General features: G+C 32.2%; 1 protein-coding gene across 1 annotated transcript; it reads left to right on the forward strand.

Annotated features, from left to right (window-relative positions):
- The first annotated feature begins 27 nt into the window (after window positions 1–27).
- Window positions 28–19,234, forward strand: LOC149786277 (F-box and leucine-rich repeat protein 13-like). Its single transcript, XM_089976662.1, has 2 exons — window positions 28–193; window positions 9,813–19,234. The coding sequence occupies exon 2, from the start codon at window positions 9,895–9,897 to the stop codon at window positions 10,255–10,257; it is 363 nt and encodes a 120-aa protein (XP_089832788.1). The 5' UTR covers window positions 28–193; window positions 9,813–9,894; the 3' UTR covers window positions 10,258–19,234.
- Window positions 19,235–23,931: the final 4,697 nt, after the last annotated feature.

The following is a 23,931-nucleotide window of genomic DNA, read 5'->3' on the forward strand; positions in this document are numbered from 1 at the left end:
GCAGCTTTACTGTCGATTGTAATAACACCAAGGCGACGATTGGGCCAGATTCCGCTGTGAGTGTCAAGTCGTGCTTTCAGTTTGCAAAAACCTTGCTGTGTTATCTGCTTTTGCAAAGATCACAGTGATAAATCCATTGTAATTTTATAATAATGTGTTAAGCAGTGTACAAGTGACGCCGGGTAAGGAAAAGGTAAAACATCCCGATATTGTAGCACAGTTAAACGTTTTCAGAAGACAAAGAAGTGGCCATCAATAGGAATCTTCTTTTTTCTTCTTTCTTTTCATCATCAGGAAAGTGATTAAACAACATTCTTATAATTAGTATTTCCAGCAACTATATGACTATATTTGCGTGTATATATTAACTTACAGGATGTAAATAATTTATTTTCATTGCTGTATGAAATGTTGAGGAAATAAAATCTTTTAACAGAACACAGCTTTCCTTTCACTAAGAAGTTGAATTGACATACATTCCCGTCAATATCACCAATGCTTTATGCATCGGTACATTAGAAAAGCATGAGTTTCTCAAAGGATAATCAAGTTGTTAGAAAGAATGAAGAAATAAAATAGTGTTTAAACAAAAAATAGATGTGCACAACAGTGGCAATTTCTAAAGATAAATTGAAATTTATTATTTTAATTAACATGCCAGAGAATATTAAGCTCTGTTTTAGATTTTTATCCTTCTCCAATCAGCTTGAGGCAAATATACCATCTTGTCAGCAGCTTTCATGGCTGCCTCAGAAAATCACAAGCTTAGACATTGACATAATGTACTATGTCTTTTAATTGCACTGATTTAGTTGAATAGGTCACTGGTCACTCATCCACACACCAGACACTTTTTAGAATTAATTTGTTTAATAAAGTAACAATAGTGAAAGGTAATAGAAAATTCATCTCTTTATGGAGTATAAATGCCAGTGGGTATCTGGGTACTCAAGTACCCCTCCATTGATAATAACCCAAGTAATAAAATGAACAACTGGGTACCCGTTTAAAAAAACTGTATTCCATATTCAGATCAAGACAAAGAATAACAATTACAGTGTGAAGCTCATGTTCTGTTCACATTTATTCTTCATCACAGGGGCTCATATGGTTGCTTACAATTTACTTGTCATACATGTATTATATAACAATGCAAGGGGGATACTTCTCTCCTTCCTCATGCAACCCATTTAAGAATCATTGCTGATATTTAAAGCTTGACCGTTCTAACTTTGTGCCTGCCCATGGTTCATGAGCCATTTTTCTCGCGACTTAAAGTGCTTGTTTTGAGATATTGATGACATTAACTAGGTCAATACCTTTCAGTGACAGCAACAGTAAGTTCTGATTAAGAAATATTTGACGAAATAGAATTTCAATACATACTACAATTCAAATAAAAAAAAGCACAATATAAATGTCCAGATAAATAATGCCGTTTTTGCCTTAAGTTTGTGGCCCTGGAGCGAATATTAGCTGTTCAAGTCAGGGCCGCTGTTCACATGTTCATTTACTGGACCTTTTTTATTACTGGGAAACATATTTTTGTCACTGCAAAAGCAACACAAAAAAAAACTTGGTTACCGTAACATGCACATCTTATACCATGTTAGGAAAATATGAATGAAATGGACAACTATAGAGAATGAAATTTTACACTTCAGTATTTTAATATAAGGGAAGTCTTTTTTATTTAAAAACACTGAAAAAATCTCAAAAAAATTGACCTCTGTGTAAATATGGTAATTTTTGCATTAATTTTACATTAAACAGTTTCAGATGGGATTCATAAATGTGAAACCACTTGTCATAGATTTATTTTATTTTGATACTACATACTTATAGGATCAGTCTAAATTGAAAATAAATGGCACCATATAGCACAAAAAAACACCAAAAAACAGGCTCTATTGATGTGACTGTTGGATGTTATATGACTGAAAATGTTAGAAGAGAGGGATTTTGTTAAACTTAAAACATTTTGCACCAGACCATCATTAAGGGACGTGCCATGGCAGGTCGAGGATACTACAACAGTCATCATTTGTGGACTTTGCGACTACTCGCGAAAGTTACTGTAGGCATGTAGACTAGTTCAAATGAGTATTATGCATAATTAATTTATCAATTTGTTTTGTTTCTATACTCTTGTATTAACTACTAATCCACATGGATTTAGCCAATTAGTGACAGAAATTTAAAGTGTGGATCCAGGTAATTAGAAGCAATAAATGTATGTTAAATAAGTTAAAAATGTATGTTTTTCATATAGTTTTCTGTAATTATGGCATGTAATATATAGATTGCTCTTTTTATACTCAGATTACACTTTTTTGCCACTTATATTAGTAACAAATTATGCTTATATCTCTCTTGGGGGTTGGCATGTGTGAACCTACAACAAAGCAGTTCAGGTTCACATTTAAAAGAATTTCCCTTTAATCAGGTACCCGGGTGATCGTTAGGATTGATGGGTACCAGGTAGAAATTTCCCAATATTTTGACATTGATATATGTAGCTCACTGTTATTTTTTTCTTTCTAAAATGTACTTTTGTCTTTTTTTTGAGATATCAGCCCCCAAACATGCAGTGATTTGTTTAATGGTTTGGAGCCTTATCCATCAAATCATAAAATTGTAGTTTTGAAGATGATTTGTCTGCAATACATGAGTGCACAAATCCATCACATTCCACTTACCAGTATTTCTTGTGGGTCTTGTATTATGGTTGTTGTTGTTGTTGTGGTATTTAACGCCATTTTTCAACACACGATAGGCTATACATGGTGGCCAGTATTAATGGTGGAGGAAGAACCTGGGAAAACCCTGGAAAGAACCACCGACCCGCTAGAAGCTACTCAGGCAAGCTTTCTCACATACCAACATTGGCTGAATCCAAGACTCAAACCCATGCAGACAGAGGTGAGATGGCAGTGATCCATAACGGAGCATGCTTTAGACCACTCAGCCACTCGGGGCCCCTGTATTATGGTAAGTTGAAGAAGCCTTTGGTGATTTGTATAGCTTATCAGTTTTGACAACTTGAAAATCACTGCTCAGGTGGCCTAGTGGTTAGAGCATCTGCCTCGATGTGGGAGGTATTGGCTTCGATCCCCAGTTGAGTTATACCAAAGACTTACAAAAATGGTACTAACAGCTGCCTCGCTTGGCACTCGGCATTAGGAGTTTAGTGTTGGGACCGGTCGGCCTGGTGTCAGGACAATGTGACTGGGTGGGACATCATTCTACATGTCTGTGGCATGATGCCCCAGTGCTAGACATCACTATTAACTGTCACACTGCAGACATCGTAGCGATATGACTGAAAAATTGTTAAAGCTATGTTAAAGATCCAAATCACACACACACACACACACACACACACACACACACACACACAAATCAACATAGAATAACAAAACCATACCTCTTTTGCCATATTGAATTACTGGGATACATCAGCAGGTAATTTGATGTTTTGTCAATATTGAAGAACCAAGTAAATGCCACTGTGCTCATTCAGAATGGTTTTTATGGTAATATGGATCAAGGAGCAATATATTTTTTATGTGATTGTCATGTGATAAATATCATGCAACTATTATCAAAGTCCAGCAATGCATTAAATTACAATATGGAGTAATTTATGTTGTTTCTGAGCAATTTTGGTTATAAAAATATTAAACTAAACTGATCATTTTTATTTTCATAATTGTATGTGTTCTTAAGGTGGCACTCTACAGTTTTGTATTTTGCATAGGGTTGGATTCTTTAAGAAAAAGAATTTCCCGGTTTTCCATATTGATTATACTAGCAATTTAAAAAAAACCTTGCATAATAACATAGTTTTTTTTAACAGAACTTTTAATTCCCTTTATTTTGGTGTGCAAATGATTGGTCTAATATTTCTCATAGAGTATACAGTTTGGCCTTATTTCATATGTGCCCTATCAAAAAATGGCTAGGTCCACTTGGTTATTTTCTCTTCCTGGACTTCAGAGGTAAATTGTATTAAAAAAACCAGAGCTGATAACTTTTTTACAAATAGAAAAATGACAATTAGCTCAATATGTTATACTTGCTTTTTGCAAATAGTACATGCCCAGATCTGCCATTGCATAATGCACTTGCAGATCTTGGTCTATACAATTTGTTAGACCATGTCAATAGAACTCCTGAACAAACAACATTGATCCTGATCCGCTGGCACATTACTTGACAGCTAAATCTGGGTCTATGTTGTTTGCAGTTGGACTCGACTTCTAAGTGAGTGAGTAAGGTCAGTTTCTGTACATTATATAGTTATCAGCTTGAAGTCATGAACTGATTTTGTCACTATTTTCTGTAAATTTACACTCCAGCTTTATTAAATGTCCAGCTATGATTGCCATTTAATTTTCAGCATTTTCCAAATGTTCTAACTTCTTGAAATATAACTTAGTTTTATTTGGGTTGGTTTCTTTGCTGATGTCTTTTTCATTAGTTCTTACATCTCTTTTTCATAAGTTTCATTCAACAACTTCCTCATCATTTATATTATCAATTAATTCTCCTTGTAGGTGGAAGTTTGTGGGAATAATTTATTATATTGTCTGCTTTTAATACTTGGTTATTAGAAGGTTAATGTTATAGGTGGGCGGTGGTGGTTATCATTATTTAAATAATGATCGACCTCAGTGTTATCAACCGGATCAAGTGTATAATAAAAATAGGAAATTAATGGATGGAATAAATGGAGATCTGAGCAGAGATATAGCATAGAGTGACATGAGCCCTCATGTGTAAAATATAACAGTTGAATCATTTAGATAAACAAAAGAAAATTGTACAAGACACCTGAAGGATATACTTGTGCTAGAAAGTAATTACTTAAAGTTATTGACAAAAAGCAGTTAGCAGTTCTGTTTACAGATGAGACAAATTGCATAATAAAATCGAATAAGCATTTTTGAACTCACTTGTCCAGCATGCTTGCATAACCTAATGGCTTAGTTGCAGGTCACTCCATATTCAACACTGGTAACAGGTTGGGGTCAGTTTATCCATCAGGCTCTCTACCGTTGCTGCTGCCTACAGTGACATCTCTCAACTCCAGCCTCTTACAGATCATCATCTGCAATACGAATTGTATTACTGCTATGTCCCTGTGGTGTTATTTCCCTTTAAAAATAGATAAATGTGCAACCTAAATAGTTTGTTGGGTCTTTTTACTTCTTGGATAAAACATCATCTCCTCTCCCATTACATCAGATATAATCATATCATAATTCAGACAGACACTAACTGCTAATATGGTTCCAGAACACATTCAGGCATTAGACCATATAAATTCTAGCTTAGTTACTTCCATAAACAAAACATAGTACAGGGAGATTAATATATTTCACTAACATAACTATTTAACATCACTTAATACAATTAACCCCATTGCAGTAGGATTTAGTAATTGCAATCTTGACTAATGTCAGACACACATATATATACATACAGTTAACAACAGTAGCCGTATGGTCCCTACTGTGTCTCCAGTGCTCCAGTTCATATTTTAAGAGAATTCCTATCTTAATCATACCAATGAATTAAACAAAATTCACTTCTTGTCTACAATAGTTGCTAACTTACAATTCATCAGCATAACATCCTACAGACCTAATAATATCAATTCCTAGCATACATGAATCATATGAGATAATTTATGTTGTGATTCTTTGTTTTCATTTTTTTCTTCAGAAATGTAGGACATGTACAGGGTTAACAAAAAATAAACATTTAGAACTACATTTATATAAAAAAATTCTGTTAATTTTTCACAAAACTAGAACTTCCACTTTTTGTAACATTGAGCTAATTTTAAAAACTCTTTTCCATTTCTCATGGTAATTTGTCTTTGATGGTGCAACCCTTTCTTTAGCATGTTTAGATATAATATAATTTTAGCCATATATACTTATGAACAGTTTTAGTATGTTTGTTGATAAATTCATTACTGAAAATATAATTGGTAGAAAAATGGCAAAATATTTTATTATTTGAGAAACATTTATATTTTGAAGTCTAGATTGTTCAAGAGTTGCCAAACATTCATAAAATTTGTGGAACAATACAGTGTAGTTGGGGTTGTGATCATTTCAGAAAGGATCTAAGACCACCTTTTCATAACTGTTTACAGCCATAATCCAGGAAAATGGTTCCAATTAAGAACAGGAAATTAACAAAATATAAAAGTATTGAATCTAAGATAAACAATCATTTATTCTTAATCACAATCTAATTTTCATTCCCATTTTAAGTTTTTACACAAAAATGATAATTTTGGTTACTGACTTATACCATATTTAATATCGTGTGGATTTTTATTGGATGATGCTGCCATGATGGAGGTTATGTACTTGTAAATAATGACTTAAACAATTCATGTGATTGATGAGTGACTTATGACATTTTTAATTTAAAAGGTGCTGATAGACTCTTTGAAATGCATATAAGTATCTACCATTCTTATCCATTTCTTAATCATAAACTTACATTTCTTACCCAGAAATCAAGTTCAAAACTTGTGCTTTTTGGCAGTCAGATTTACATCATTTAGAATATTATAAAAATAAGCAAATATAGAATGAAATTATCTTGTCCACATAGTATTTGAGTAAATCATATTACTAAGACATTCATTATGTGTCAGCAGAAAACAACACTATGTAGATTAGGTTCTTATATGCAACATGGGAAAAAATTGGTATCCACTAAAGCTATACCGATGCCGATTATGCTGATACAGCATATAGCTAATTATTAAAATTGCCGATACTGATTATGAGACCGATTATTTCATTATTATTTGTTTTATAACAATGACTGTTTTAGAACTATAAACTTATTAGTGTAAGGCAAGCAGGTATTTTGCCATGTGAGTTATAATGAGGTTGTTTGTGTGGCAAGTGAATTTGAACTTCTGTTAAAAAACAAACAGAAACTGAATACAAAAGTACATTGCTAGTTATAGAGAACAACAATTACAAAAAAATGAAACTTGAACAACATTAAAACTAACACTGATAAAACTTATGGTATGCCAGTTCAAGATATAAATGAATATAAATGTATTAAGCTAGTCTTTTAACTTACGTTCAGTGATGCAGGTCACCATTACTAGATTTCAATAAATGGCCAAATAGGGGAACTGAAACCTGTGAGCATTCTACCAGCCACATATATCTTCTTGTGGCGACAGAGGGCTGATCCAATTTAAGCATCGCATCAACGGCATCATCCACGTGTGTTGTATCATTGATGGTACGGACAGGTTCGTCACAAGCCACAGAAACAAATCCCAGAGATGTGATGTTGATGGTCCAGTGGCATTTGTTTCCATTTCAGTTTTTCTTTTTCAGCAGTAGTTTACAGCAAGTGCGTTAAAAAGTATTTACTTTTAAGAATATATTGTCTTTCAATTAACCCCAAATCAAATGTTTATTCCTTAATTTCCACTATTTAATTCTGATTTAAAATTCAAGCCATGTCAGGATGAGTGTTATGATTGAATTTATATATTGGAAATTGTTTACATCGGCTCCAATTATTTCTGCCAATACTGATTATACTGATTGTTCTAATAATCGGCCTAATTATGAGTATGGCCGATTAATTGGTACAGCTTTAGTATCCGGTATTGAGTTGATGTATCTAGTCATGATTGTCACAAGGTTTTGCTTATTTTGAGCTATCTATGACACATATGCATAGTAATGAAATTAAATTCCTTATATTTATTTGAAATATGCATTATTTTGAGCAAGTGTAAATATTCCTTATGTAAGTTAGATGTTTTTTGGTGACATTAAACAAATGACTGTAGACCAGGTAAGTATTGGCATATTTATCATTTGCCTTTCTCCTTTAAAAATTTCAGATTATCCACTCTTAAAACTACTTTTGTTTTTAAATAGATTTGGAATACCAATGAATTTAATGACCTTAGAAAGTCTCTTTTACCTGGCAACATGCAATTTTCATCAGATGTCATGTTTGATATGTGTGTTTTGTTGATTGATACAATGTCACTTTGGGAAACATTAGTGTTTGACGCTATTGTAGGAATTTAACTATAGCAACCTTGGTGACACTTTGCATTTCTATTTGTTTCCATTTTCCCAGAATCACTATTTAGTGTACAGTATCACTTATAAGTATTAAATCAATCAATTTAGTGTGTATTCCTTGTCAGTTGATCATTCATTTGGTAGAAATTAAAGGTATTGGTAGCATTTGTAACATTTCTGTATCTGCTGGAGACCATCATGTATTTGTTCTAAGTCCCCAGGATTAATATATTTTCACAATTCTGTTTGCTTTCTTGGTTGAGAGTTCAACCATGATCAGGTGATTTCAAGTTTCTTCCATCAAAAATTGTTTTAGCCCAAATGGTCACAAGGCTTTGTGTTGTTAAATTGATTCTTTCAATAAAATGCATTCCTGTTTTCAAACATATAATTACCTAACCACTGTTTATGTTTTTATTGAGATGGAAATTGGTGGTTGGAGATTTGGTATTAAAATATTTTTTGTTCGAATTGGCTTATTTAAAACCACTGACTGAAATTACATCAAACATATTCAACTCAGTACTTATCAGGTTTGTCCTGTGCTGAAGACTTTAACTGTTTACATATGGAAAATTAAGAAGAAATTAGTTCCTGTGTCATTTTGCCAGTAAGAGCAACAATGATTTAGTAACTATGACAAATCCAGTAGGTACATATTGCTACATACCATTGTAATGGAAAAGTAAAAATCTGTTGTGACTAAAGTTATATATTAGTACAACACAAGTAAATTGATTGTATCTAATCATCTTCTGGCTTTGGTCTGGTAGCTCTTGAATAGTGACACTCAACCAGGGTCCTGTAGTTCTCTTTGTCATTATCCATAGACGTAACAAAAAAAATCATGTTTGGTTTGGTTAGGTGTTGACTTAAGATTACCAAGGAAAATCACAGCCGTCACCAAATTACTTGCATAAAGGGTGAAAAGATATTGACAACATTTATTACTCTTGAATGTCTCAAAAAAGGTAGTAATGTCAATCCAGTGAGAAGTTTATCGCTGATAGATTTTACCCAAGATGGTATCAGCATGCCAACATGTTAAATTTGTGTAGAAAATAGACAATAATATGATACAGCATGAAAGGAAAGCTGTTAAGTGACATATCTTGTGTCAGCCTTATTGCTTTTCTTAGAGTTTGTAATAATGAGGATCGACACCAGTACATCTAGTTTTTGTTAATAAAATTTCAGTAAATTTATTTTGAAGCATAGTATGACTTTTCACAAAACATTGATGTTTTTGGTGTGGGTGTAAATTTTAAGATTAAATCTGCATTTACTTCATTTTCATTAACACTCAACAAGTCATCAATCTTGATGATTGTATTCATAGTTGAGGTCACTGCTCATTACAGTCAAAAGGAGGGCAAAAAGACCTATATGTCGTACTCCATTGACTTTCCTGGGTATTTAGAATATGCCATGCAAAGCGGATCAGATGCATCATTCTGCATAATATCCTTTTCTTATAATTGATCTATTGTTAATGTATACATATACTACAGTTCTGGTTTATGGTGAACTTTAGCCATACACTTCCGTATTCAAAGCCTACAAAGGCTTTAGGTGATGTACTTGATTATTTTAATTACATGTACTACCTACCAATTATTGATTACTGCCATAACTAATCAGGTAAATATGATTACTCTATGAAGAACAAAAGATGCTTTAACAATTCATGTTTTTTTCCTTCTTACATTTCAGATACATATTCAGAAGAAGCCTAAATTTATAAGTTCAGTATTGTTTTGTGCAGTGATAGGAAATAGAAGGGTTGGACTTCAAAATGGCAAATCCACGTGAAGAAGCTAAGAAGTACCTAGCAGCTCATCAAATACCACAGATGTTCGAGAGCCTGCTGAGCTGTCTTATGCTAGAAAGACCTGAAGATCCAGTTGAATATGTTGCCAGAAAGATGTCTCAAATTAAGGATATTGGACTCCAGAATGTTAATTGGGAGACATTTGTTTTCCATTTGCACCCATATCGAGATAATCTGCGGCGTAAGCTGATAAAAGATGGTAGCAGGTTTGACAAAGAAATAGAAGCTGAGGATCAAGCTAAAGGAGATTTACCCAAAGATATGCATGCTTCATCAACAGATGCAGCCTACAAACCAGAAGTATTCCAACTAACAGAAGCGCAATGATGTTGAACAATCTGTAGACCAAGCTTTGTTGAATCAAACCCAACTTCACTTACACACTCACAGATTTAGAAAGGTTGTTGTAAATCATCCTGTTATAGAGCATTCATCTTTATTCACTATAGGTATTTTGCTAAGTCTCATTTATACAAATATGCAGATATTTTCTTACAAACTTTTCCTGTTGATTTTCATTCCTTACAGTTATTTTTGGTCAGGATTATGTAAACTTTTGATGAAAGTTTTGTGTACTTAAGAATAATTGCTATTGCAAATATTTCACACAGACTCTATCCATGAACAGATAAAGCAAGTATCTATTAAAAAAAATGAATAGTACTGATGTAAAATTTATCCAGTGCTGAGATGACATTAAATTTACACTTGTTACAGTTTCTGAAAATCTACCTGAGATTTTGCGGTTTTTCTTGAGTACACAATTATTTGTGTTTAAGGCAACCAAATTAGAAGACTGTTCAGTTTTTTATATATTGATATTTTCAGTCTTTTTTTCTAGTTTTAAATCTGCCAAAATTTTACTTTTTTACTACATGATGTGCATACAAACACTATCATTGTTTCTTGATACAATGTTATTATTGCTTTTTGTTGTCATACTATTAGTTCTTTGCTCATTTTTCATGTTATTTTTATACTGTGAAAAATCATGTTAATTGATAAATTAGATTTAATCATAGGATATGATCAGTCAAGTCTATATGCAATTTTTGTGTGTGTGTCACAATTTGCACAATTTTTCCATCTTTTTTATTGCAGAAGATAAAATGTTAGGTGTGTTGCATGACACTAATTGTGTATTCAATCCACCATGTGAATATTCATATTTAAAATAGTCAGATCTGTTTTAAACAGCTGAATGTGAAAAGTGAGTAAAGTGTCCTTTAAAGACAGGTTTGTTGATTAATAGAAACATATTTCTATAATAATTTGATTTATGGGTTAGCAAGAAAAGTGATACCTGATGACAGATTGTTATTTACAATAATAGAGGTGAGTTTGACTAATAATAATGAGTTGTAAGGTGAGTTTGACTCCGCACCAGTACATTCTGATTTAAGCTTTAGTGAGATAACTTTAATTATGGTGTAAATTTAGTTCTTTGAAGTATGTTGCTGCAGTAATACAACATCCTCATAGAAGGAAGCATTACTCCATGGGCATTAGTTTCAGTAATTTTTTACATTTTGTAATGAAAACATTCAGCACCTTTTTAAATACATATTCTAATATTGATGACTGTGTCCGATTTCTTTGGGGTTGTTTTTGTTAGGAAGATTTTGGCTATTATGGAATCATGCTCTTCTGATATCTCTAATTTGGCCAGTGAGCTGTTATTAACTTGCTGTGTCCTGTTGTAATCCTAAGAAAATCATTAAAACATATTCTCTGATTTTTCCTGGACATATGCTGACTAGTAAATAGTGTACTTGTGTTAAGTGAAAGCAGTGTGAAAACCTAACTAGGAAATAAAATGTTTATAGTATACAGCTTTTGCTTAGGATGACAGAGTGAATATATGTGATTTGCTTGGATCTGGACATGTCACTTGTACTAAAAGTACCTGCTGTTTCATTTGATGAAATTATTTCCAGGAAATGCAAAATAATCAGTGCTGATTATATTTTATATCTTGTGTTTATGTTAGTGTCTTCTATAAGTAATTTTTGTGTATTTTAATAACTAATGCATTAGATTTTATAAAACAAAATGAAGGAAATGAAGAGGATATATAATTAACATAATTAATTCAGTGATTTCTTTGGTGCATGCACATTTAATATGCATTTTTGTATGTACATTGATATGACTTAAACATCAAGCCTTAGAATATGATTTGAACTGGTGCAGATTTGCACCATTGTTGTAGAATTATGATGCTTCCATATGTTTGAAGCAAAGGGTATGTGAGGAGGATGGTGAAGCCTTTGAGGTAAGGCTGGATCTCTAAGAAAAATGTTATGTCAATTTCACTTTGCTGCAGCAGTGTGTGGTTGTTTTAAATATATGACATATATCAGAAAAGAATTTTATATATTCCTTACTATATAGTTGTTGTTGGTATGTTTCTACTTTTTTAATAGTCACTGTTCTAGTAATCAGTATTTGCTTACATATTGTTTGTTCTTGCACTAAGCACTACATAAAATAAAAATCATGCCGGTACTGTTCCCAGATATAGATGCTGATAGGTATGTAATTGGTTTCTGTCATGGTGCTTAAGCATTCAATATAGTTTGGTTTTGCTAAAAATAGCTTTTGTCCTTATTTTAAATAAGCAGCAAGATTTGTAAGTATCATTAGTTCTGTAACCTTATAGATATGTGATGTATTAATAGAATTTGAAGAGAACATTTAAATCTATTCTGTTGTGATTCTTTGCATTTTACTTTTTTGTGACAAGTGTAAGCATGTTCTTTAAAACCATTTTGTCATTGCTAGAACCAACAGTTTTTGTTGGAACTGCCTTTAGTTGGTAGAAGTTGGACATAGTGATTACTTTGACATCCAAATGCATGTATGACACAGTAATTACTTTGACATCCAAATGCATGTATGACACAGTAATTACTTTGATATTCAAATGCCAGTATGATACAATAATTACTTTGACATCCAAGTGCACATATGAATGTCCAACTGCATATCCATCCACACCTGAGGTATTGGTATTTTTATATATATTTTTTGTGTATTTTTGTTTCTACTTTAAAGTAAATGAAGGCCTTAAAAAATGGAGTCTCATGTTCAGTTTATTGACTAACATTTAACTGGAAAAGATCCTATTGGCAGATATAATCCTTGTGTTTTTTGGTATTTAAAAAACTGAATTCACAAACAATACTGTTCAGGCAGAATACATATGCAGTGTGTCAAGGAAACTTTACACTTTACATATGTTGAACAATAAACATTAGCTGAACCCAGTAGTCCATGCTGACAATAATGATTAACTCATCAGATGATGTCAGGTAAATGAATATATTTTTAGGGTAGGGCTGTGAAAAGTTTCTAAGTTATTAATCAGGATCTTGTCCCTAGGGGTAGGGAGAGTTCCAGGGGACAATGCTGGTTGTATACATGACTGTCCTTTTAATGCCAAGAAAGTGATCTCAGACCATTGCTTCCTGGGGCCCTCCACAGAGTAGTATGTATGTATAACAGAATGTTAGCACAATACTGGCTATATGGTGCCAATTAAAACATTGTAAAACTGTAAATATAAAGAATCACAAGAAAACTATTGGAGGAAAAACCCTTCTGAATGAGTAAATGGGAAGGACTACAAAATAAACAGTAAAATGGACTGAAGTATAAATTTGGTAAAAGAAATTTAAAATAAAAGATAAAGTTCCATACAAATTGAGATTGATGGCCCTTAGGGTACTTTCAATAGGGTGTCTGTACATAAATGGGCTTCACAGTTGAGTATTTCATTTCTGGAGGAATCTTTTAATAATTATTTTAACTTCTTACTCTGTATATAAATTCAGCCAGTATGGTAATCTTCATTAAAGAGGTTTTTTTTAAAGAGTTTAAAAAAACTCCTTTTCCCAGTTGTTATATAGACTGTCATAAGTGTATTTTATTAAGCAAACATGCAGAGAGAGAGAAACAGAAAGAGAGAGAGCCTGTAAAGTTATCTTAATTAAAGAGATTTTTAAAGGGTTTAAGAAACTCCTTTTTCCAGTTGGGATATAGACTGTAATAAATGTATTTTGTTAAGCAAACATGCACAGAGAGAGAGAGAGAGAGGTGTGTATGCTTCATTTATATTGAAAGGATACAATTTTGTGTTGAACTGAAAATTAATTTCTAATTTCTATCACACAATTAAAATATGCAGATGTTTCAGCACATTTGTTTTTCAGTCAAAAGTCCCAGTATTACTCAAACACTTCTCCTCTCATGAATTTGTTAAAAGTTTACTTGTTAAAATTGTAAACGAAGTCTTATCATACTCTGTGATACTCCCACAAAATAAGATGTTTCAGTGAAAACTAAATTATTATGAAATGAAACTGAAATTTGTGCAAGCTATTTGTATGCAATTACTTTGAAGTGCAATTAAAAAATGATTTGATAAAACAAATATGTGTACATTAATTATTTGTAGAAACCTGTTGTCTATTGTTGCATTCTTCTTTGATCTTGTGTGGCTATATGTCATGTTTAGAGTTGATTATATGAATTCACTTGTTATATTACATTTTTTTATTTTATAGTCATCAATTATTGCAGGTTAACATATATACATACATGCATGCACACACGCACGCACACACACACACACATGCATACATACATACATACATACATACATACATACATGCGTCTGGTTGCTCATAAATTTTTTGTTCATATAGCATAACTCAAACCATTTCTAATTTATCTTTGATACTTACTAAATATATTAAAATAGTTGTTTAGATGTGTCTTTTGATTGTCCTTCTATCCATCCTTCGTACTTTCATTTTTTGGGCATAACTGATTCAAGATATCTCCATGAAGTTTGATGCACAAATTAGACTTGTGATTCGAATTTTGCTGTTCACCATTCTTGAGATTCAGTATTTTTAATCTGTCTGTCTGTCCATCTGTCTGTCTCTCTATTGTCCTTCCTTTCATTTCTGGGGCAAAACTATTAAACTGTTCAAGATATCTCTCTGAAGTGTACACATATTAGAATAGCAGTCCACATGTAGTTTTTGTTATTTGCATTTCATCAGTTTCAATGTTTTTAATCTTGTGATCTGTTTGTTCATCCAATGAACAATGGAAGCTCAGTTGGTAGAGCACTGGACTCATTATTCAGGGGTTGTAGATTCAGTTTCCACCCAGGCAAGCTCTGGCCATCTTTCTCAGTGTATATCTCAGAAAGGAACATGGTTTCCATTTTATCTGCATGACTACATGTTGAAATAGCCATTCAAAGCCAGTCAATTCAACAAATAAATCTTTCATCCATCAATCACTTTCTTTTCTTTAGCAGAACTCCAGAAACCATCAACACTTATCACTAACTATATAAGCTATCCCAATGAAATTTGGTACGCTAATTTAGTGGTTTAGAATGTATCTTTTGCTAATCACATTGTCACTTTTTAAATGTTTAATATTTATTTTTTCTTCTGCCCATCCATCCAATATTGATTTAGTGTATAAATTGAGTGCTATGCCATAAAGTATTAGCACAAGTAGTATAAAAATGAGAGCAGTAGACAATAGGACATACAAGCAGGGAATGGGGGAAATATTTTTTTTAAGGCCCTGTCATGTTTTTTTTGGTACTGTGTGATGTAAATCTCTGTGAACTTTACTCAGCGTATCTGTTTTTTTGAGTATAAATCATTTAAATTTTATATTTCGTGTATCTTAATATTTGTACATTTTTCATTTTATCATTTACTTCATTTCTTTGCTTATCCTTTCATCAGCTATAGGAATTTCTTTATCTGTGGCTTACCATAATGTTTTAGTTGTCACAATAGGGAACCAGGTTTATTAGTCTTCAGTCCTTCAGCCAGAATCAGTTTTTTTATGTCACTAAAAAATTTGGAACCAATTTCAGGTTCTATTTTCAAATTCTTGATTCTAATTAACACTCACTATACACTGTAAGACAAATTCATATAATAGAATACCTTTCAGACATTATTATTATTATTATTATTATTATTATCACATGCAGATTAATGTATTTATTGATATAACACACACCCATCTGTGAACAGCATGGACTAAGATATATCCCTCTCCTAATGTACATCAGAGTATATGCTGCTTGTTTAAAAATATTAATACAAAGAACAAGTAGAAGAGATCAATCCCTTTATTATCAGAAGATTTTGAATATGAAGCACAGATATAAGTTCAAAGTCAATCAAAAATATGATAATCATTAATTCAATAAATCAAATTAGTCTCATATACCAAGTTATATGTTATTTTAGAGTTTTTAGCCTGGTTTCTATGCTCAAAATGTTTTGAGAATAGGGTGGAAATCAATAATCTCCAAGTCCGAGATCAAGTTTCCAGTTTGATCTAATCAGACTTACGTTACAAAAGTAAAGTCCCTCATGACTGGCTGATACAGAATCTTAGGCTCTGAGATTTTATGATTTCCAGATCTGGACCTATCCTCATTGAACTTAAGCCCAAAAATTAAACCATATATTTGATCAGAAACTGAACCCAAAACCTTAGGAAGCAAATTTAATGGCATACATGTATTATGGATTTTCATAAAAATAATGAAATGCACTGCCAGTTGATGAGAAGCTCAAGATAAAGTGGTAATTTATTTTGCTCAAATTTTAAAAAATACTTGTACCAGTATCCAAGATTTTCACCCATTGTTTTTGCATCTACCATCAATATTCATTTGTAAGTTCAGTCCAGCTGCAAATGGTAAAGACCCAGATCTGCAATTGCATAATGCATTGGTAGATCTGGTTCTGTGCAGTTTAATAAGAATAATCAGTAGAACAAATAACATAGGCCCTGATCTGCAGGTGCATTATGCTACAGCAGATCATGATCATTGTTGTTTGCAGTTTGATTTGACTTATTAGCAGGCACATACAGTATTTGAAATATTTGTTTACATTATCATGTGCAAAAATGGTACACTGAAATGAATGATCCAGTGATGATTACTTGATCAAGAAACATTCTTTAACAAAAGTGTATTCTCTTCTTTTTTGGTTAAAGCTTAGAGAAAAATAAAGAGTCCAATTAAGTACCTAAGTGAAGATACTATAAGGATTGAATTTTTAATAGTAGAGAAATTTAAGTCATAGTGCAGTCTCATAGTGAGATCATAACAAATACCATTAGAATATACAATCTCAATAACCCAAGTCATTTAAAATCATTTAACAGTATCCGAGTGAGATCATGATATCAAATAAGAATCAGAATTAACCACCTGATATATTATAACCAGTCTAGATTTATAATCTCTACAAACAACTAGCCAGAATTGAAAAGTGTCAAATTTAACAGCCATTAAAAATACCATATATATATTGTTTGCTGACTTTTTGTATTTAAAAAAATAAAAGTCTCTTTTTTTAAATAATAATTGGAAATAGAAATGTCTGAATAGTGAATGACAATCATTGGATTGATGCAAGTCATTTTAACTTGCTGAGTTACATCTATGTTTTAACTGTTATGTAACTTCTTATTGTTATGATCTACTAGGATAGTAATTGGTAAAATTATTCAAACAATATCCTGAGAAAATATCTCAAAAGAAATGCATGAAGATTGTGTACTATGGTAACATATGCACTGGCCCAAATTATTTTTTAAAATGATCTCATACATACATAGGTTTTTCCAGATTATAAAGATTGTTCTTCACAGATACAATTGTAGATGAATATGCCAACAGAGTAGCTTTTTAATAATCAAAATGACATTATTAAGTCTATCCTCTCTTTCACAATGTTTACATTGACTGCTGACATTTTTATCAGATTATGTTTTTTATTGGAAATATTTCTTTTTGAGAGATATATTATTACAAAATACAAAGAAAAATTATATGAGTATATTGATTGTTTTATTAAGATATTTCCTCCACATATATTTAATTTTTTTTTTATTGTAGATTTTCACAAAATGTGTGTGGTCACCCAGAAATAAATTTTGAATATCTATCTATATATATATATATATATATATATATATATATATATATATATATATATATATATATATATATATATATATATATATATATATATCTGTGTGTGTGTGTGTGTGTGTGTGTGCACTTCTGATTTCCTAATGCTTTGTCTCACAAAAAGCATTTCTTCATATGGATTTGAATATGTTGTACCAGATTGTATCTGTTGTACTAAATGACTATATTGGCAATGAATTCCTGTGTTGTACAAGTTACAGCCTTTTCTGAAAGGAGTTGCCTCCCCTGAATAAATATTTTCTCTGTCCAATATCAAGGTCAAAAAGCATTGTAAAAATTGTATGAGTTTAAAGAAATACCCTTCAATGAAGACAAAACTGTATTTATATAAAATGTACAGATGGTGTAGAATATTTAAAAGGTTTTATATATTATCAGCAAAAATTAATAAAGGTTTTATGTGTTTTCAGTATGTATTTCTTTAGCAAAAATGGCTACTTAACTTATATAGAGAGATTTGTTGTTGTTGTTGTATGGTTTGACGCCATTTTTCAGCACGCGATAGACTATACATGGCGACCAGTATTAATGGTGGAGGAAGAAACCGGGAAAACCCCGGAAAGAACCACCGACCCACGAGAAGCTACCGGCAAGCTTTCTCACATACCCACATTGGCCGAATCCAAGACTCAAACCCACGCAGACAGAGGTGAGATGGCAGTGATTTGTAACGGAGAGCGCTTTAGACATATAGAGAGATAATTCTTTGATAGAAACATGAGTGATAAAAATGTCCATATTTTTTACTGCCTTGGCTAAAGTTTGGTGACATTTTTATGAACATAACTGTTGCAGTTTGACGCTAATATTGCCAGGAACTTTGTTTGTACATGTTCTTGATATAGCCAGATACATCATCAATACAAGCCCAGATGTAAAAGTGGTGCTTATTAAATGGTAAAATGATTTTCTGGCTTCTCATTAAATTTCAGGAAGGAGGTAAAAGTTTGTAAATAAGTGCTCAAGTCAATATAGGACAAAAAGATGTTAATCCAAGTATGACTGAAGTGGTAGATTTATGCCTTCATAAGTATAACAAGCAAATTAGTTTGCTGTTAGTCCAAGTATGATTGAAGTGGTAGATTTATGCCTTCATAAGTTTAACAAGCAAATTAGTTTGCTGTCATTAAGAATTAATGCTGGTTTTCTGGATTGATCAAATGGCAGTTATGTAATATTTTACAAGTTAATTCCATGTTTAAAATGATTTTTAATATGTCAATGAAATTAAAGTTTTATTAAGGACTCTTGTGTTTGTTCTCTTAATTGTATTTTAAAATGTATAATAGTGTGAAGACTTTTGAATAATTTGCCTGCTGTGGTTGGCAGAACAGAAATGGAAGTAATTCACATCCAGTATTTTAAGGCAGTTAAATGATGGCTACAAGTTTAAAAGACATTTTATTCATAAGGACTGTATTTTCACCAGCATGTTGTTCTCTATCTATTCCAACTCTACTGCTCAAAGATCAGAAAAATTTACGCTATGACCTGTCACCGATCTTAATTTATTTAATTTGTCCATCCATTAGCACAAGTTTGTTATTATTCTCCCAGAACTACCTCAAGGATTGCCATGAAATCTTGCAAAAAGTTTCATACAAGGTCTAATTGATCCTAAATGAAATGGCTATTATAAAATATGGCCAAAATGGTTGCTGTCTTGAAAACATTTTTTTTCGCTATTCCTCTGTTATAGATGTTTGTATTAACACTGAGTTTTCATTAAAATACTTTTTTGGGGGTATTTAGTTGGTCCAATGCTGATAATGTTGCTGATCTGACACCATGTATGACCCCCACAGTTGGCCATCTTAAAAATTGTGTTACTGCCATTTCTCCTAAATCAGGGATATACAAATACACTTGTCAAACTCCCACAACAAGCTCAAATTCAGTTCAGGCAAGCTCAAGTTTGCAAGGCACTTGCCCATGGGATATTCCAACAAATTGAAAGAGGTATACAAGATACAAAGAAGTTCAATTAACATTAGTGTGAGTCTATGTGAACTGTTTTACCAACTATGGGTTTAGTCCATTTCCTAATGCTTTTATGTTCTACAAGTTTTTTATCATGTGATATTCCCACAGTACATATATCATCACCTTTAACACTTAGATGTAGTACTTTCTTCTTCTACATATTCTCGACTGTATGTATCATTTTCATCTTGTCAATGTCAAGGTCAGTATCACATTTTTTCACAGACATGATAATATGACTATTTACTAATTAGGACAAGTTTTGACAAATAAGGAGTAAAAATTTATATTTTAACTCCATACTTACATTTTGATCATAATATTTGGACCTATCCTGGATTTTCGGACTTTCAGGTCTTAAGTTAGCCACCAGCAGTTTGTCAGATAGCTAGCTCTAAACCATCAGATTTTTCTAGATTGTTTTGATGCTGATTTTCTTGTGAGTAGGTTAATTGTTAATATTGCCACTCATCTGACTTCTTTGTCCATTGTGTTTGGAAATTTATTACAGAAATCTCTAATGATTAACTCTCAGGAGAATTTCATGCAAAGCTTGATTGGTGTTATTAAAAATGTGGCACCATAAAGCAATGTTTATGATATGTTCTTTACACGATATTTACAGAAGACCAATAATGCTTACTACTTGGAAAACAATTCACTGGACAAAAATAAGTTCTCTTTTTTCTCAAAAGTTGGTTTGTCAAATATTTTGATGCATGTTGCCAATTTCAAGGTGATTAGATGATAATTGTTAAGTAAATATATAAAATTGATTGTTAATTAAATATATAAAATAAGTTTTCACAAATCCTTGAATTGTAAGTATAAATAAATCATTATAAACAGTCTTGCTTTCATTATCTCTCCATTAAACATATAACTATTTTCAAATTCTCTCTCTATCTCACTTAAAAATAGAACTATTTTCAAACCTTTTTCTACCTGTCCATTTATCAGTGTATTTACATGTGCATGTCTGCTTTGCTCTTCTAACTATATCTGCATTCTTACTCTTTTTAATCTATCTCTATTATTTACACATGTATTGTTTGATAACTTCAAAAATCAGTACATCATTTTGAGCTGCCAACTAAGATAAAAAGAAAAGAGAAATTAAAATAAATATAACACTATTTCATTAATAAAATATCAGATTTTATTTTATCTTATCGTTTTACTCATGTTGGGATATTATGTTTGGAGGAAGCTGATATTTTATAAGGGCAAGTTCAGATTTCCAGTCAGCTTGTCCTGGAAATGCTGACTTATAAGAATGTGTAATTCCATGCTACATGTATAGCTGTAGTGCCATGGGATTTACTTTAAAATAATACATTTTGTCATGTCTTCTTGTACCTAAATGAAAATGGCACCAAACTGACATCCAGTATAGTCACCATAGCAGCCATATCCAAAATGTTGTTATAACTACTTTTGAATGGATATTCCTATTAACATGGAGTTTTCACAATGAAATTCTTATTCAATGTAGTTGAGCATAATTGATAACATTAGTAATGATGACAGTTTCAAACAGCAACCATTGTGTGCATCTTTACAATGTTGATATACCTGAACAGATTGTCAGACAGACTTTTGGTTTTCATTACAAGACTTCTCACAAAATCAATTTGATCCTAATTAAAGATAGTGCTGATCAGACCTCCAACATGATGACCCATTGTAGCCATCTTGATAGTCTTATTACCACTGCCTATATTGAAGGGACAGTTGTATTGACTTGGAAATGTCTTGAAGACACTTATCTCTCTGAACACTGCAGACAAATTTGCTATGTTCATTTACCAGATAACAATGACTCCCTGGATTTGACAGTGAAAGGATCTTATTAACCAAATTTTACAGAAATTATGGGTAATTATGACGGTCAGCTTTAGCATTATTTGAATTGTCCAAGAATGGAGATAGCAATATTATAGCTTTATTTTCTCTTTATGTCAATTACATTTATAATTAAGGCTTTGTAAAAATGCACTTCTTTTAGAAAAGGATGATCATTAATGAGTTTTGTGACTTTCTTATTTTCTTGGCACAGTGGACTTTTTCAGGTTGAGTTATAAACATGAAATCAAATAATTGTAAGACAAAACATGTCTTTGCATAAAACATTTATTCTAAATAGTTTATTTTCATGGATTGGGCAAACTGTTACCCATGTAAAATCAAACTTGGGTCAGAAACAAAGGATTGTAGTGTGAACATGTTTTACAAGAGTACTCCCAATTTGTGTGTGTAGTTGGTCCCTTGTGAAGCCTCTCAAAATGCATGAAAAGTTCTCATTAAAGCTACATTATTATTGATTGCCATGTTGTTTTTGACTCTTATCTTTTTAATTACAATACTTAGTTGTTCTTGTATTAAAGCAATGCTAATGCAGCCTTCTAAATGTACGTCATGATCATCATCCTGAAACTGTTTTTTTGCAACTGAATGGATGATCCGAACTAGAGTTTTTCACTAAAACTGTAGAGATATAAGGCACATGCATTTTCCTTACCTGCAGTTCCACAATAAACAGTCAAACATAGTGTCAATGTTACGAAAATACATGTATTTTGAATTTTAGATTTCACCTTCAAGTAGTGTAATAACATGCAGAAGGAGGATCCGTTATTTCAGTGGATGGTTTGAAATTACTGTGCATAATTTTTGGGATGTTTTGATCTTGCCAACTCAACAGCTGTGAGACACTAGACCTATTAATTATGTTGGAGGTGTAGGCATCAATATGCCAGTGATGTCAAAAATTATTCCATTAATATCACCTTGATTTCCTGGATGTCTTCTTCTGGACCACTCTGGTGGTCTAAATGGATAGAGTCTGGAGGTCATGGGTTCAAACCCTGGCTGAGTCATACTAAAGACTTATAAAAATAGTACAAGCAGCTGCCTTGCTTGGTGCTCAGCATTCAGAAATTAGTATTAGGATTAGTAGGCCTGGTGTCAGAATAATATGTCTGGGTAGGACATGATGCTGAATGTCTGCGGCGTGATTCCCCAGTGCTAGACATCACTATAAACTGCCACACTGCAGATATTGAAATTCCAAATCACACACACACACGCGCTTCTGGAAAATCAGCAAAGCATAAGGTCTTCTGCCTTGGAGAATTAATCTTTGGTTTTATTTGGGGTATTTATGACAATTTAATATGTATTTAATGATTTTTCACTAAAATGGCCTCAGATATCAAGGTATGATCTTTACTTGCAGCAAAATGTTGAATTCATGATTAGACAGACTTCTTTATGACAAGTGCTAAAACATCTGTTATGTAAGAATGCATTTGTTTCACCGGTGTGAACACCCTATTGTTCATCAAAGACAAGAACACAATACACTGTAATTGTATTATTTCACAAATGTTTTTAATTTTTTTCTTCAGTTTTACACCAAACATATTTCACAATTAAATTGGCAACATAAGATAAACGTTATAACATTATTTTATTTCATTTGTTTATAGAGCAGTGCTATTATCTCAAAAAATTATGCAGTTTTGAACTGATCAACATAACTGGGAATAATGACAAATATCATATCTGAAACAAGTGTAAATATCATATTTAAAACTAAGACAAAACTTAAGAATATTGCACTTGGTCCAAATCAGCCTGGCTTTTGGTTCAAAACATCCCTAACTTGGTCCAAATAAGCCTAGTACAAATCAGCCATTGTCTGAATCACCCATACTTATGAATCGACTACTGTTCGAATCAGCCTTATAGTATGCACATATTCGAAACATCTTCTTTTAGTTGTGTGTACTTGAATGCACCAATGCAGAGAAGATTTTGTGGATATGTATCAATTGCTTCTATCATCTTCTTTATGTATTGATATGTTATCGATAGCAAAAATAGTACATTTGGTACATGACATCTATCATCCACTTTCTGGTCTGTGTAAATGAACAGTGTAGATAGTTGCAGTT

This window comes from Sinohyriopsis cumingii, chromosome 12 (genome assembly GCF_028554795.1).
Source record: "Sinohyriopsis cumingii isolate HCF-2022 chromosome 12, ASM2855479v2, whole genome shotgun sequence".
Taxonomy (NCBI): domain Eukaryota; kingdom Metazoa; phylum Mollusca; class Bivalvia; order Unionida; family Unionidae; genus Sinohyriopsis; species Sinohyriopsis cumingii.

Coding starts and splice junctions, on each gene's coding strand:
- LOC149786277 (XM_089976662.1), top strand. CDS start 9,895: ATGGCAAATCCACGTGAAGAAGCTAAGAAGTACCTAGCAGCTCATCAA.